Consider the following 16872-nt stretch of genomic DNA (forward strand, 5'->3'; position numbering starts at 1 on the left):
CCCAGCCAGAGGTCCCGCCTGACAGGCTGTGCACACTGCAAATTCACCACCACTCCAGAGCCGCTGTGGGGTTACCACTGGGAATGCGGGAAGCAAGGTGTCATCTGGTGTTTTCAAAGTGTTCCCTTTGGGAGCGGTGGTGCCACATCCATTTTAAAGTTGGGGACCCTGTAGTTTGGCAGGAAAAGCCACTGCCTGAAGGGCCGGTGGTGTCCCTGGGTGGCATTAACGGTTAAACTTGCTTGGCTGCTAACCGAAAAGTTGGCAGTTCAAGATCACCCCAGAGGTGCCTTGAGAGAAAGACCTGGTGATCAGCCATTGAAAACCCCTTGGAGCACAGTTCTACTCTGTCACACATGGGGTTGCCATGAGTCAGAGTCAAAGGAAACTGGTTTTTTTTTTTTTGCAGGTCCAGTCATCCAGACTGCTGAACTACTACTACTAGGTTCTAGTTCAGTTTGGCTCAAACTACTGCTACTAGGTTCTAGTTCAGTTTGGCTCAGGATATACAAAACAGGTCTTGCATTCAAGTGCTGAACACCCCCTTCAGAGGAGGTAGAGCAGACACGTAAGAACCACGAGTGACAAGCATGGATCCTTCTTCCCATGTTGCAGACAGGAAACAGGCAGAGGGAGGTTGTCAGGGTCTGTGCTAGGAGTTCCACAGCCAGCCAGGCCCAGAGCCTGCCCTAAGCCAGATGTGCAGACTGACTACAAAGCTGTGTCCTGTCTAATGTCTTAGTCACTAGCCATACGTGGCTACTGAAATATAAATGACTAATTCTAATTAATATTAATTAAAATATTCACTTCCTCAGTTGCACCAGCCACATTTTGAATGCTCAATGGCCACATGTGGCTCCAGCGGCTACTGTACTGGAGGCACAGAGAGCGTTTCCGCTCTCACTGAAAGTCCTAGTGGACAAAGCAGCAGCCCCCCAGTCACACTGGGCAGAGTCTGCAGGCATCTACAGCCTCTCTCTGCAGCCCTCCACGGGGAGCATGTGTGGCCTGCAGGGGCTCCTAGCAGGCCATGAGCACAGGCATGAAGAATTTACTGAGACGAAGGCAGGAGGAAGAGGAGAGAGAAAAAGAACAAGTTCCCAGCGCTGAAAACAGAAGGGTGAGACCAATGGCTCAGCTATCTGTCCAGTGAGGCATCCAGGGCTGCCTGGCCACCCCCACTGCACCAGCCGAAGCCAGCAGGGCCACAGCCACCTCCCCGCTGCTGTCTAGAAGCTGCCCCCAGGACAGTACGCTGGGGAGGCACGTGAGCTTTGGGGAAACATGGACCTGGTTTAAATGCTGGTGTTACCATTTCTAGCAACAGGGTCTTGGGCAGGTCGCTGACCTCATATGTAAAATGAGGAGTAACAGTGCCTTGATCTGGGAGTGTCGTGCAACTAACCAAGATGCCTGTGAGGTGCTCAGCACTGTACTTAGCACACAGTAAGCTCTACCTTGTACTAGGTAGAGCTTGGAGAGATATGGAAGGTCTAAATGAGTATCAAGATGCTGCCTGGATCCTGGGAAAGGGACCCAGGACTCCACCCTCTCAGGCCTAAGGCAGGAGGGAGGGAGGTGCCAGAATGAAATGACCAAGAGCCTAGATATGTGTGCACCCTCTCCACAGCTGGAAGTCTGAGAGGACACCGCCTCTCAGGGTGCCCTTCACAACATGGGCAACAGGAGAGAAATGGCCGAGGGGCCTCTGGCCTGAGCTTGTGCTCCTGGCCCCAGCCTGAGCGTGGCTGCAGTAGACACCCAGCGGCCCAGGAGTCCTGCTGTCCTGGGACTGGGCAGAGGAGGCCTAGCCCCCAGATATGGAGACTGTGGAGGGAAGGCCGTGTTGTGTGGTACCAGCCCAGTGCCCAAGGACCAGGACAGGCCTCAAGCAAAAAGGACAGCGAGGGATGCCTCACGGAGTGCAGATGGTGGCTCAAGGACCGGGGGGCCCCTTCTCCTGCTGCACACTTCCACCCGAAAAGGAATGCTGGCAAGAATGAAGAAATGACTCTTTCAGAGGGTCAAATTCTGATGAAGCACTTGAATATTCACCTTAAATATTCAGAATATTTACCTTAAGTAGACTGTTCTAAACTAGAAGAGTCTGAGTTACCTGTTGGCGAGTCAATTTTCCATTCCTTAACCCTATCCACATACCCATTCATCCACCTTGTTTCATAGCAAGATAAGGTCAGTTAAACAAATAATACAGCGAGTTTTATCTGCAGAACACCTGAGCTACAGGGTGCCAGTCGTACCTCCCACCTTGGGTGTCTTCTGCTCCCTGTGGAGCTCTGCTCACCTCTTTGGGATTGTCCCCTGCGAGGCGGAACTTGCGCGGCGTCTTGCTCCGGGCGTATTTGCAGCCGTTGAAGTACATGCTCCAGGAGCAGCCGAAGGAGAAGGAGGCACCACAGGTATTGGGGTCTTTGCCTTGGCAGGCACAGGTACGGCTGCAACAGACAGCACAGGTGAGGCATACAGGTGCAATATCCCTTTGTTCTGGAACTGTCCTCTTCCTCAAGGGGAGGCCCTGCTGAGACCGGCTGCCCACCGGCCTCCCAGTAACTGGGACCACACCTTTTCCTGCTCCCAGCTCCTTTCCCAAGTTTCTCTGGGTACAAAGCCAGCCCTGAGCAGCCTGTTTTGTCCCCACCCCTGAGCCTGAAGGTCTAATCCAGAGTCTGCTGTTGGGAGAAGCACACGGGTTGTTTGAGATAGGCAGGAAGAATCTACCTTAAAAAGCCCAGTAAAGTTTATACTTTGCCTCAGCTCTAATATCTACCAGATACAACACAGACCATACAAACAGGGAAATAATATGAGCCAAAGATTTGAACACACTTGTCTCCTACTGTCCTAGATGCAGACAGGCCTTTTTTCCTAAATTTTATTGATTTCACTGTTGTTATTGAGAATATACACAGCAAAATATATACCCACTCAAGTTTCTCCTCGCTCCATTTAGTGACATTGATTACGTTGGAGTTGTGCAACCATTCTCACCCTCCTTTTCTGAGTTTTTCCTCTCTCATAACTCACTGCCTCCTAATCTTTCGAGTTGTTGTTGTCTATTTGATCTCATATAGATAGTTCTTAAAAGAGTACAATGCTCAAAGTAGACTTTTTTTTACTAGTTAAGCTAAACTATTACTTGGTTTTAAGTTGACTTCAAGGGATATTTTTGGTTTAAGGTTTAAAGATAATCTCAGGACAACAGTTTCAGGGGTTTATTCAGCCTCCATGGCTCCAAAAAATCAGCCATCCATGAGAATCTGAAGTTCTGTTCTGCATTTTCCCCCTTTCGATCAGGATTCTTCTACAGAATCTTTGATCAAGATGTTCAGTAATGGTAGCTGGGCCCCATCCAGTTCTTCTGGTCTCATGGCAAAGGAAGCAGTTGTTCATGGAGGCAATTAGCCACACATTCCATATCTTTCTTCTATTCCTGACGCTCCTTCTTCCTCTGTTGCTCCAGGTGAGTAGAGACCAACTGGTGTGCCCTGGATGGCCACTTGTAAGCTTTTAGGACCCAGGCACTACGCAACAAAAGCAACAAACTAGGAGGTAGAACAGAAGCACGGAACGCATTCTTAAGCCAATTAACTGGGATGTCCCATGAAACCATGACCCTAAACCACCAAACGAAGGAATCAAACCTCCAAACCAAGGAACCAAATCCCATGAGGCATTTGGCTGTGCATAAGCAGCCTCAGCAGCCTTTTTTTTGGCGGTGGGGGGAGGGGGTCATTGCTGTAAATATATCTATCATACAACTTTTGCTTATTCAACTTTTCACAGATGTACAACTTACTGACAGCAATTACAATAATTGGCTGTGCAACCCTACCTTTAATCAGTGTGATTTTTCCATCACCGTTAACCCACCCTTTCCCCCTTCCTCCCACCCCTGGTGAAAAAACCCAAAACCAAACCCACTGCTGTGGAGTCAATTCCGACTTACAGAGACCCTACGGAACAGAGCAAAACTGTTCCATAGGGTTTCCAGGGCTATAATCTTTACGGAAGCTGACTGCCACATCCTTCTCCCCCAGAGCAGCTGGTGGGCGAACTGCTGACCTCTTGGTTAGCTGCCGAGTGCTTAACCAATGCACCACCAGTGCTCCTCCACCCCTGATAATCACTAATAAACTTTGGCCTCTATACATTTGCCTTTTCTTGTCTTTTTATATAAGCGAGGTTATACAATATTTGTCCTTTTGTGATTGACTTATTTCACTCAGCATAATGTCTCCAGGCTCCATCCGTACTGTAGCATGTATCAGACTTCATTTCTCCCACTGGCTGAGTAGTATTCCATTGTATGGATGTACATTTTGCTTATCCATTCATCGGCTGATGGGCATTTAGGTTGTTTCTATCTTTTGGCTATTGTGATAGCTGCAGTGAACACTGGTGTACAAGTCTTGGTTCGAGTCTCTGTGCTGACAGGCCTTTAAACAAATGAACACTGAAATTAAAATTCAGTGCTTAACAAAAATCTGGAAACAATCCAAATGCCCCTCGCCTGATGAGAGCATAAACCAATTGTGGTACATCCACACATGGAATACTACTCAGCAATAAAAGGAATGACCTACTGATAGATGCATCGGCGCAGACGAACCTGAAATTCGTTATGCTCAGTGACAAAGGCCAGACTCAAAAGGCCACAACTGGATGATTCCATTTATATGACAGCCTTGCAAAGGCCAACCTATAGGGATAGGAAAAGATTGGTGGCTGCCAAGAGCTGAGGGTGGGGGAAGGGCTTGACTATTAAGGGGCGCGGGGGAATTTTGGGGTGATGGAGCTGTTCTATATCTTGATTGTGGTATTGGGTCACAGGCCCGTAAACATCTGTCAAAACTCTCAGAACTGTATATCTAAAAGTGTGAATTTTACTATAAGTAAATCATATCTTGAATAAAAAAAGGGGGGAAAAACCCACCACAATGAGGCTACAGTGGGATATTATACAGCCATAAAGAGAAATAAGTACTGATACATGCTACAACATGGATGAACCCTGAAAACATTATGTGGAGAGAAGTCAGTCAGTCACAAAAGGACAAATATGATCTCACTCATATGAAGTATCTAGAATAGGTAAATGTATGGTTTATAAGTGGTTAGCAGGGGCGGGAGGGCGATGTACAGGGCAGCCATTGTTTAGGAAGTATTCAGTTTCTGTTTATGGCGAGGGGAAATCAAGCAACGGATATCGTGATGGGTGCACAACATGATTAATATAATTGATATGACTAAACTGTACATGTGAAAAACATTAGATGGGCAAATGCTGTGTTACATACATTTTTACAACAATTAAAAAAACTAATAAAGGTAGGCTTTATAAATATTGATACCTTACATTTACGGGACATTTACACTTTTTAACACTTACTAACATCACGGGAGCTCAGATGGACCTGAGGTCTAACAGGGAAGCTGAGCCAAGTTAACAGATTCTCGTAAGCCAGGACCAGCCCCAGGGCAAGCGTTCTTTCAGCCAGCCCTGACTCTGCAGGGCAGACAGGGTCCCAGGGATGGCGTGCTTCTCCTAGGGTTACGGAGCAGGCTGATCCTGGGTGCCCTGATCTGCTGCCCCACCCCTGCCCGCTGCACCTCGGCCACATACTCATCGTTGAGGCCGCATCTCCGGCTGGTGGGGTTCCCGTACTTCCGGAGGGTGTCGGTGAGCTCTTGGTAGAGGGTGTCGCCGAGGCTGCGGGGGATGCCCTCCCAGGCCAGGATAAGGATGACGATGACAGCGTTCTGGCAGTGGTGGCCCGCCCGGTGCCGCACCAAGCAGAGCAGCTTCTCCTCCAGTGTGTGCCTGCGGATCACCTGCAGGGACAGGGGCAGGCAGCGCTGTTAACACAGGAGCCAGTTCCACGCCTACGCACAGCGTCATATACCCTTCCCTTCTGCTGATCAGACCTCGGGTGCGGGTCTTTAGGGCACTGTCCCGGGAAATATCAACCCTGGCGACAGCCACCAACATGTGCTAAGAAAAAAAAAAACCAAACCCATTGCCATCGAGTCGATTGCGGCTCATAGCGACCCTATAGGACAGAGTAGAACTGCCCCATAAGGTTTCCAAGGAACATCTGGTGAATCTGAACTGCCAGCCTTATGGTTAGCAGCTGTAGCTCTTAACCACTACACCACCAGGGTCTCCCACGTGCTAAGAGACCGTTATAATTAGGGAATGAAAAATACAGATTATTTTTTAAAGAGCAAAGTAAAAAGCAATTACTATAAAATCTAAGTTATGGATGACGTGTGTAGGCTTGACCAAAACCAAACCAAACCTGTTGCTGTTGAGTCAATTTTGACTCATAACAACTCTATAGACAGAGTAGAACTGTCCCATAGAGTTTCCAAGGAGCAGGTGGTGGATTCGAACTCCTGACCTTTTGGTTAGCAGCCTGAGCTCTTAACCACCACACCACCAGGGCTCCTATATAGGCTTAGGAGTATGATAACAGATAAAACTGAAAGCCAAAATGTATTCACAGATTTTCAAGTTGCCTAAAAACACGCAGAGAAAATGCTGCCTATCTGCGTGTGCTTACTTAGAAAGCACCGCACTGCTCAAGACCTCAGGCTCCCACCATTGCCTCGGTCAGGTTCTCCCCTCACTCATTCACTCATTCCTGAGACTATGTCCTGGCTCACAGAAGGTCAGGGCAGGGGGTCCCAGGAGCTGAGGAGTGAGGGTCTGAATCTTCCCCAAAGAACAGACAAGATCTGGAAGGCCTGTGAGGAGGGGTAGATGAGGGAGGAAAGGTGGGCAGGGTAGACTGGGAAGGGTTTTGAGTGGCTCACTAAAGAGCAAGCACTCAATTCTGCAGGCGGGGTTCCACGGAGGATTCTAAGCAGGGGGCTTCCATGAACAGCGTCATGCTTTAGAACAGGGTATGACTGGGAGACAAGCTGGGAGACCATCAACACAGGACAGGTAAAGTCCTGAACTGTGGCAGTGGGGAAAGAAATAGGAAAAGGATTCCAGAGACATTTAGGCTCCCAAGTGACGTTGGGACCACCTGACCACAGAGGGGACCGATGGGCAGAGATAAGTCTTAAATGACTTCCATCGTTTACGGCCCTGGAGACTGGGTGGGGGGTGGGTGTCACTTAGGGACAAGCTAATTGGGAACCTGCTAAGGCTGGATACTTAGGGATACCTGAGTGGACATTTCTAACAGGCGCAATTGGAAAAACAGTGGCGGTCAGAAGAAGCCTGGGCTGGAGACAGATGTGGTCGTGAGTAAGTCAATGCAGGGAGCTGTCTACAGGGGCAGCCAGGCAGGCAGGATAAGGAAATGGGCCAGACATGAGACTAGGGAGTGATGTGGACCACAGCAAACTGAAAACCATGTGCCTCATCAAAAGGGGGAAGCCATGCCTTCCCTCTGCTGACCACTGTCTGGTGGGAAGTCCAGCCTAGTGCAGTTAACTTATCCAATTTTGCAAGGAAAAATGGAAATCCAGATTTTTATATGAAATCTTCCTTTTTAAAAACGTTTGAATGCCAAACTCGAATTTTTTAATTTTTCTTTGCGTGCTGATGAAAACAAACCTCTGGTCCTGAGTTTCTGCTCGGGACTACAGCACCGAAGCATCCATCACATTGTTATCTGTTAAGTTGTGTTTTGGGGATCAGTAGCAGTGAACATGACATGAAATTGCCACACTGTGTTAGGACTGCCTGTGTGGGGAATGGCTTCTCCACAGGACTCTGTGGAGGCAGGGAGCACGCCCCTTTCACTGCTTATCCCCGAGCCGGGCACGTCATGGGCATTGACACATATCTACAGAAACTGATGCCACAGTGGTCTCTGTGACTAGGGCTGGTTCTCGAAGCACTACTGTCAGCCTCTGCTCAGAGTCCAGGGCAGCTCACCGGCTAACTGCACTCCTGGGATGTGTGTCCAGATGCACAGACCCAACCTGTCAAAGCTGCGATTTATGCCATGTCTTTTTGGTCTCCCAAGTGCAAGCACAAATGTGACTAGGCAGCTCTCTGGGGCTACATTCTCACAGGCCTATAGGGGTACACTCAAAAACTACAAGAAGACAACAGAGAGGCACTTTGTGCCCACAGTCCTATGAAGGAGCCCAACAGGATGAAATGCACAAAGTGCTTAAGACAAAGGCCAATGAAAAGCATGCACCCACTCGCATCCAAGCCCAGAAACAGGCGGTTCATAGTCTGCCACAGAGTCTCAAAGGATCATAAACATTTCACAGAATCATAACCATCTCACCAGTTTCTGGGCAGGAATTCTCTGAGCACTGAACCAACAGCAACACAACGCCCAACAAAACCCAAAATCTGACCTCCCATAATTTCCACCAGCTCCTGGAGTTTCCCACACAAGTCCTCTCCACCAAACCCCCAATTGTCCTTCAAATACCTGCCTCTCCAGTGGTGCTACAGAAGAAAGACCTGGCAATCTTAGTGTTTGATTAAATAACTGGCCTAGCCAAGCTGAAATATAAAACTAACCATCACACCAAATACCTGCCTCTCACTTTTGTTAGGAGTCCTGGGTGGTGAAAATGGTTAACATGCTCAGCTGCTAACCAAAAACGCTGCCGGTTAAGCCCATCCAGAGTTGCCTCAGAAGAGAAGCCTGGTGATCTACTTCCAAAAAATTAGCCACTGAAAACCCTATGTAGAACAATTCTACTCTGACACACATGGAGTCGCCATGAGTCGGAATCAACTTGATAGCAACTATTGTTTGTTTTTTAATATCATGTTTATTTTAAGGAATTAGCTTATGTGATCATGGTGCCTGGCAAGTTTAAAATCTGTAGGGCAGGCTGCAAATGGTGTTTTTGACCTTTGTTAACTTTACAGGCTGGCCCAACAGCACCCCGAAGGTTCTCTACCAAAAGCCCATTTTTGTTGTCTGCAGTGTTTGTTTCCAGCATGCCTCCGTTTATTCCGAGCCTGCTGAATGCTATCTGGGTCACTGTCTTACTCATGCTTGGTTATTTGGTATGTCTTCCATATTTTGTACATGCCACCTTAAAATCAGAGTCACCAGAAGCTCCCTGGGCCGCCCCACTGCTTCCCTATATCATTCTCTCAATATACAGTACTGAGCATCTGTGATGTGCCTTGAGTTTGTCCCCAAGATCCTGGTTAGTCAAATCTAGAACTTGTCAGGTTCTCTGCCTTCAGCTGAAAGTACTGGTTGGGGCTCTAGGCTGCAAACAGACATAAACCCTGGTTGGAAAAGAAAATTCAGGCTCTAGACATGGCACCAGATGAGGTGAGAAGAACCATAGGAGATGTCCACCATGGGCAGCTGGATGCTGCCACGTGCCAGTGGCCATGGAGAACTATATCTATTGCCCTGGGCTCTCAACACCACCATGCAGCCACTAAGAACATCTGTCCTTCTAGGCGTTTGTGTGTGACTCTCCCAGGGGGGCAGGAGAAGGAATACCCACCCCTGCTCCAACTTCCAAAGGAGGTAGAACTCTTTAGAAGACCCTTCCCACCAAAATACATGGGGTATTTGGCACTTGTGTAGCCAAAAAATAAGAGAAGTCCACCACACTAAATGAGATTGCAAGAAAAACAAAAAATAGAGCTTAGCACTGACACTTCCTGCCACTGTAATAATCTGTGATCTATCACTCATTTGTTCTTCCCACAAAAAAATTTTTTTTTCCTCTGCTTCTCTCTTCACTCATCAGACACGTGCTATCCCCAGCTGGGAACACCTCACTACTCACTCCCTTCTACCTGGTCTTCTCTTTCAGAGCTGTACCACCCACCAGGGCTGAGTGATGGCCACGCTAGGACGTAAGCTCCAGGTGGCTGTGCTGCACGTGCTCCGGGGGCTTTGTCCACAGAGCCGAGGCATAGTTCCTCTCCCACCTCACCATGGTCCCTCTCACAGCCACGGGGCTGCTCTCACACTCCACCTGGGCACTGCCCTCCTCCCCTCCTGGTCAGCCGATCTCCAGGCAAGCAAGCTCTTTCCAGCCCCACAGCAGAGACACACAGGCCTTGGTCAAGAGCCAATGCCGTGCCATGTGCAGCCAGGGTCTGGAAACGCACACTCGCATATCTAGCTGTTCTCTTTCCCTATCGTGCCAACTTTATCTGAAGTCCCCAACTATAGTTGGGAAAGGCTCTAACTTTACCTGAGCCCCAGAGGTCTTCAGTTTCCTGCCTAAGACTTTGAGATTCGTAAACGACTATATGAATTAGCAGGAGAAAGGGGACAGACGCCACCTCTTCAGGGAAAGACATTTCCCTTAAGGATTCTCTAGGGAGACAGCGCCCCACCCTGATCGGCCACATCAGGGACACAGTCTAACTTCCACTGCAATGGCCGTCTTTCACAGGGTGTGGACAACAGGCTTCTTCACACCTGTGAATGCTCTAAGTGGTTCCAGGTTCTGTTGTTATATATAGTTCTGCAACAGACCGGAAACTGCTAGAAATACATATGAGGTAGTTCAAGTTCAGACCCCTTTTACTTTCACTAAACACAAAGACAGGAGTCATGGGGTATATGCCGGCTAAAAACAGGCAGGTGCACAGCTGGACATGTGCTGACCAAGGACATCTTGCCACCCTCCCTGGTTCTTTGCCTTCATCCAGCCTCTCTGCCTTTGCCCACATGACTCCACTGACCTGGACTTTTTCTACGCTCTCCTCAGCCCATTTAATATGACCTGTATTTACCGCCCCACGCATGCCTACCTTCTTTGGGAAGCCTAGCCTGAATATTCTTCCCACCACTCATGTCCATTGCCCCCCATCTACAACACCAAGTCTGCCTCTCAGAGTTAATCCTCACTTACTCAAGCCTCGCATGATTTTATTTCATGAGTCTCTAAGTTACAAGCAGGGACAGAACCTTCCCTTCTAGGCACACTCCCCCAACTGCACACCCAGTGCAGAGCAGTACACACAGGTACTCAACAAACTTCTGTTGTTCTGAAGCATTCATTCTGCAGAAGCAGGTGCTCAACTATTTGAAGTCTCTTTGTGGACGTGAAGGGCAAGGCCAGAACTGTTTGGTCCTTTATGTCCCCCCTGCTGAGGCACTCAGGCTGCCTTGTAGGAAATAGTGGCTCAGAAGCAAGGCAACAGCCAGGGTGGTCCCCAATGCTGCCAGAAGCCCAGCCTCGTCCCCCAGGCCAGTCACAGCATGCCTGCCTTCCATTTCTCCCCTGGCTTCCAGGTAAAAGACAGGAACACTGGCAGGTCCACAGCACACAAAGGGGAAGAGTCGTCAAGTGGCCCACGTGGGGCCAAGGCTTCAGCCCCCACCCTGGGTAATGACAGCATCTCCAGCTTGCCCTTCTCCTATCTCACAGCCGTGAACCACAGCGACAGTACGGCAATATGAGGATGTTGGAGGTTACACTTGGACATGATAAGGACAAAGAGATGAGGCTGGGGGTAAATGACCCCACCAGGCACCAAATGCCAGCTCCAAGGGTCCCGTTCCCTGGACGGTAAACACGTCTGGTTCTTAGACACACACACACACACTCCAGCCCTACAGCTCAGCCCAGGAGTTGAGGGGGCCAGAGAAGAGAGCAGCACAGCCTTGGCCGTGGGGTCCCAACACTCACCCACTTTGCAATGGGGCAGCCACGCGAGCTCTTCCCCTCCTTCCCGGTGTAGATGACCTTCTCGATCCGGATGGCTTTCCCCTTCTCCCCATACCTGGAGAGGGAGACAGAGACCACGGTTAGCACAGCAGGATCCCAAGGGAAAACGACTTTCAGTCAGAAGGAAACTCACTGTGCGTTGCTGGGGCAGAGGAATCCGCTGTGGAGGCAAAGGAGAAGAAAGGGCAAGACTGACATGTCCATCCTGTGCTTGGAGGCTCCGGGGACAGAGCGGCCACTCAGATGTCCCGGCCCTCTGGTTCACCTCCTTGTCTGCTCCTGCCCGTGCGGTCCACTTGTCCCAGGGCAGGAAGTCAAGCAGAGGCCCCTGATGACTACCTTTGAGCCTTCAGGAAGGTGCGGAAACCAAAGGCGACCCATAGGCACGTGTTCAGTCCCATCAGCCAAGTCATCCTGAGAGTTAGCTATTTGTGAATTCAATAAACAAACAAACAAGGAAATCCTTACTGCTGCTCCCTTTCAATAGTTGCCTGATGGCATTTAAAAGCTTGGCATTAAAAATGAGGACAAACATCAAGGTTGGGCGAAAACGACCCTGCTAGGCACCAAATACCGGCTGCAAGGATTCCCTGGACAGCAACGTGTCTCATTCCTACATACACCCCTCCCCTGCCCCACACGTGCATACTCAGGGTTTCAGAGCTGCAGGTCTCTGAGGCCATCTGATTAATCACACCATGATTAAGAGGTGATCAATCTATGGTCTCCAGAGTTGAACTGACTTGCCCAAGGCCAGACAAGCACAAGGGGCAACGGTGGTTAAAGTACAGCCCTGGAGATCAGACAAGGTCAGCCCAGCTACTTTTTTCCTCTGTGACTGTGGCTAAATTACTGAACTTCGCCAAGCCACGGTTTCCTCATCTGTAAAATGGGGGTAAAAATAGTTCCTACCTCCTAGGTTTGGTAAAAGATTAAACAAGATGCACGTGGGATACGTTATTTAAAATGTTTCAATGATCCCGGTATGGGGTGAGAGCCCAATAAATATATATATTTTTTAATTATTATTCTAAATAATGTAAACTAGCCACCTTATTGAATCATCTTATTTTTAATGGCTTTTGGTTTCAAGTACAAAATTGTTTCATCTGGAAATAATGGTAATTTGTCCCACTTCTTTTCCACTATTTATACCTCTACTTCAGTCTCTTGTCTCTCTACTGGCTGGTCCTCTCAAAGCGCTAGGAGACACTCTGCTTACTGCCTGACTCTGCTGGAAACGTTTCTGACAAGTTGTCACTGAGGACGGGTCTGGCTGACTTTTGGGTAGAGACAGACTTCCTTACTTGGAAGGGTTGTACTTGGGTCTCTTGTTCTAAGGGTTTTTAATCATGAATTGCTTGCTTTTATCAAATATGTAATCAACATCTAAGGAGATGGCTAAATGAGTTTTCTCCTTTGATCAATTAACATAGTATATTATTTTAACAGACTGTCTAAATCAAACTGTCCTGATTTCTGTAATGTATCCATCTTTGTCATGGCATATTATTTTAATAAACTATTTTATAGAGGGTAATTTGATCATAGCTATTACAGTTTAAAAGGAGTCCTGGTGTGGCACAGTAGTTATGTGCTTGGCTGCTAACAGAAAGGTCAGCGGTTCAAACCCACCAGCTGCTCCTCAGGAGAAAGACATGGCTGTCTGCTCCTGTAAAGGTTACAGCCTTGGAAACCCTATGGGCAGTTCTACTCAGTCTTATAGGGTCACTATGAGTTGGAATCGTCTTGGTGGCAATGAGTTTTGTTTGGTTTATTACAGTTTAAAATACATATATCCTTTCTCTCTTCTACTCCACTTCTGGGAATCTATGCCTCAGAAATACTATACAAATGCACCAAGATTTAGGAACACAATACTCATTGTTGTATCAAGGGAAAAAAAAAAAAGAAACAAGGGAAATGTCCAGTATGGAACTGGCTCAACAAAATGTATGTGGTCATAAATGGAAAACTATGTAGCCATCAAAAAGGACTGGACAGAACTCTATACACTGGAAAGAAATGAAGCAAGGGGAAAAGTAAGCTGCGAACAGTGGGTATCTCATGGTTGATTCCGTTTGGTTTAAAATTTCTCCATACACTTATGTGTATCTCTGTAAAGGCTTAGGAAAAGTGGAAAGGTAAGCATCGAACTTTAAACAAAAGTGGGAAAGATAATTGGTGGAGAGCTTCTTCACTGTTAACAGAGTTTTAAACAATGCTTATTTTATAGACGTGCTTTATTTTTATAATTAAAAAAAAGAGCAAAGATTTTTTTTAAAACATTGACTTAAAGTTTCTCAGGTTCCATGTTCTCCGTGTAACTCAAGATCTTAGGGAAGGGTAAAGCGTTCCTGACAATTACAACATTAAAACTCTAAGGCTAGGTTAGTCCCTTACAGAAAGTGTTTGGAAGACAGGACACTGGGGAGTTTGCATACTGTGGTCTGGATCAAGAGGAAAAGACCAGACAGCGCAGCCTCTGTCTGGCTTCTGGGAACTTTCAATTCAGCAGCATTTATCAGGAAGCTGCCCACGGTGCAGGGCATGGGCATGCTGTGTGTCCTGGGATGGAAGCAGAGCCGAGGTGCCTGCACTGCTCTCGCCGCCAACGGAAGGAATATCACTTTCCCCACAGGAGGGTGAGCTGAGGACACCGGCTCGGGCACTTTGACCAGGACTTTCCCCACCATCCTGCCATTGTGAGAAATGCTTACTGCACTGAACTTCAGACTTCATGTGAGAGAGCAAATCAAAGGGCCAAGCACGGCCTGATCAACTAGATTTTTTAAAAACCAAAACTGTCTCTTTGTGTTTAAAGACAACCAACCAACCAGCAAAATCATCACTTTAGTTCTTTCTCCTTAAACATCTTACTACTGGCCTACTGTTAAAAGTTCCTTCTAGTATCGAGAGGAACTCCTAGACCCTAAACTAAGTCTGGAAGGAGAGGCTGAAATCTTATTCCAAAAGGTAACCTGGCAATATCAGCCACGGGCTCTCAAAAGGCAGCCCCAGGATGACCAGCATCTGTATTCTCTGCGAAGCTGTTAGGAATGCAAACCAACAGGGTCACCATGGTGGACAACCCAGAAACTCTGTGTTGGGGCCCAGCAATCTGCTTTGACAAGTCGTCCATGTGAATGTGAAGCATGGTCCAGTTTGAGAACCACTCATCTAAAGCTGTGCTTCTTCAGAATTATCTCTCCCACACAGCAATGAGACCAGCTCTCTCAAAGCTCAGAGGACTTGCTAACACGGCGTTGGTTGTTTCTGGAATAAGCATTTAATGAACACCTAACTCCTAGGATCCACCGTCTGCCTGTCAGTTTGTCACACTGTGGTGCCATAAGGGTTGCTGTGATGCTGGAAACTATGTCACCAGTATCTCAAACACCAGCAGGGTCACCCATGGTGGACAGGTTTCAATGGAGCTTTCAGACTAAGACTAGGAAGAAAGGCTTGGTGATCTACTTCCAAAAATCAGCCAACGAAAACCCTATGGATCACAATAGAACCCTGTTCAACTCGCTTGCTTTGGACACATCATCAGGAGGGATTAACTGCTAGAGAACGTCACGTTTGGTGAAGTAGAGGGCCAGCGAGGGTGAGGGAGACCCTTGGTAAGATGGATTGGCTCAATAGCTTCAATGATGGACTGAAACACACTGTGGTTGTAAGGATGATGCAGGACTAGGCAATGTTTCACTCTGTTGTGCATAAGGTCACCGTGAGTCAGAGTCTACTCAGCAGCAGCTAACAACACTTCTAGGCTGCAGAGAACCTCCTTCCCCACCAGAGGACATACGGCTCTGTGCGGCACACCATGGTCAGATATGGGCTTTCCAACGGACTCCAGTCACCTACAACAATAAGGACTTCATTGTGGTACATACATACAATGGAGTGCTACTCAGCCATGCAGAGAAATGAAGTCCTGATCCACGCTACAACACAGATGAACCTCAAAAATCTCATGCTCAGTGAAATAAATCAATCACAAAAGGACAAATATTATATGTCCTCACTTATATGAAATAACAAGAATAGGCAAATGTATACAGACCAAAGCTTATTAGTGGATACCAGGGACGAGAAGGAGGGGGAAAGGAAGAGTCATTGTTTAGGAAGCAGTATTTGTTTATGGTGATGGGATATTTGACAATGATTATGGGTGGTGGTTGGACAACATGACAAATGTACCTAGTATCACTAAATCGTATACCTGAAAAATGCTGAATTAGCAAATGTGATGGTTAACGCTGTGCATCAACTTGGCTGAGACATGATTCTCAACGGTTTGGCACTTATGTAATGATGCAGTCATCCTCCATGATGTGATCAGCCAATCCGTTTTAAGGAGAGTTTCCTCAGGAGTGTGGCCTGCGTCTAATATATACGGACATTCTGACAAAGCTCACTTGCTTGCTCTGGATCCTTCATTTGGTTTGTCATCACCTGACCTCTGGTACTTGGGACTTGAGCCAGCAGCCTGCCTTGGATTCGTCAGCCCCTGCTGCTCGGTTAGTCAGGAGAAGCCCCTAGCCTGACACCTGACCCACAGACTCGGGACTTGCCAGACTCTACAACCACATGAGCCATTTCTTTGAGCTAACTCTCTCTCTCTCTATATATATACTTCACTGGTTTTGCTTCCCTAGGGAACCCAGCCAAAGACAACAGATGTTATTTTATATATATTTTATGGAAAAAAATAAAGACCTTATTAAGGAGGCTTGAAAACCATAAATAAGTTGGAATAATATTTTAGGATTTGCTTTCAACCTTCCCATTCTTTCTCCAAATCTTTAAAAGAGAAGCCAAAAGCACCAACAACTCCTTGATTTCTGTTTACTTCCCCTCCCTGCCTTTGACCAAGTCCTGGCATTGGAGTGCTCCTACAGAGAAAGACCTAGGGAAGAGGCAGCCTGGACCATTCATAAACTTGACCATCAGCCAGATGATTGACACCAATCATTCATTCTCCTCCTTGTTCCAGAAAATAGTTTTAAAAGACATACATGAGAATACCAGGTGACAAAGTCAGAGTACAGGTGGAAAAGACAGATGATTTTAGTATGCAAAATACAAACAGCAGGGTCTTTTGTGTATTTTTGAGAGATGAGCCCAGAATATCTCATCATAGCGGAAAGCAACGACGCTGTAAAAGACCCGTTAGGGTCATGTCAAGAGGACTTGGGT

The 16872-nt window shown here is 47.5% G+C and overlaps 1 protein-coding gene across 5 annotated transcripts in view; it reads right to left on the reverse strand.

Annotated features, from left to right (window-relative positions):
* TET3 (tet methylcytosine dioxygenase 3) overlaps positions 1-16872 on the reverse strand; it is a 124968-nt gene that overhangs the window by 11337 nt on the left and 96759 nt on the right. For all 5 annotated transcript variants that reach the window (XM_049856471.1, XM_049856469.1, XM_049856468.1 and 2 more), the window contains 3 exons: positions 11629-11722; positions 5648-5856; positions 2309-2459 (listed from right to left, as the gene is read on the reverse strand). In XM_049856471.1, coding sequence (XP_049712428.1) covers positions 2309-2459; positions 5648-5856; positions 11629-11722 — 454 coding nt within the window. The remainder of the gene's footprint in view (positions 1-2308; positions 2460-5647; positions 5857-11628; positions 11723-16872) is intronic.

This window comes from Elephas maximus, chromosome 17 (assembly GCF_024166365.1).
Source record: "Elephas maximus indicus isolate mEleMax1 chromosome 17, mEleMax1 primary haplotype, whole genome shotgun sequence".
Lineage (NCBI taxonomy): Eukaryota > Metazoa > Chordata > Mammalia > Proboscidea > Elephantidae > Elephas > Elephas maximus.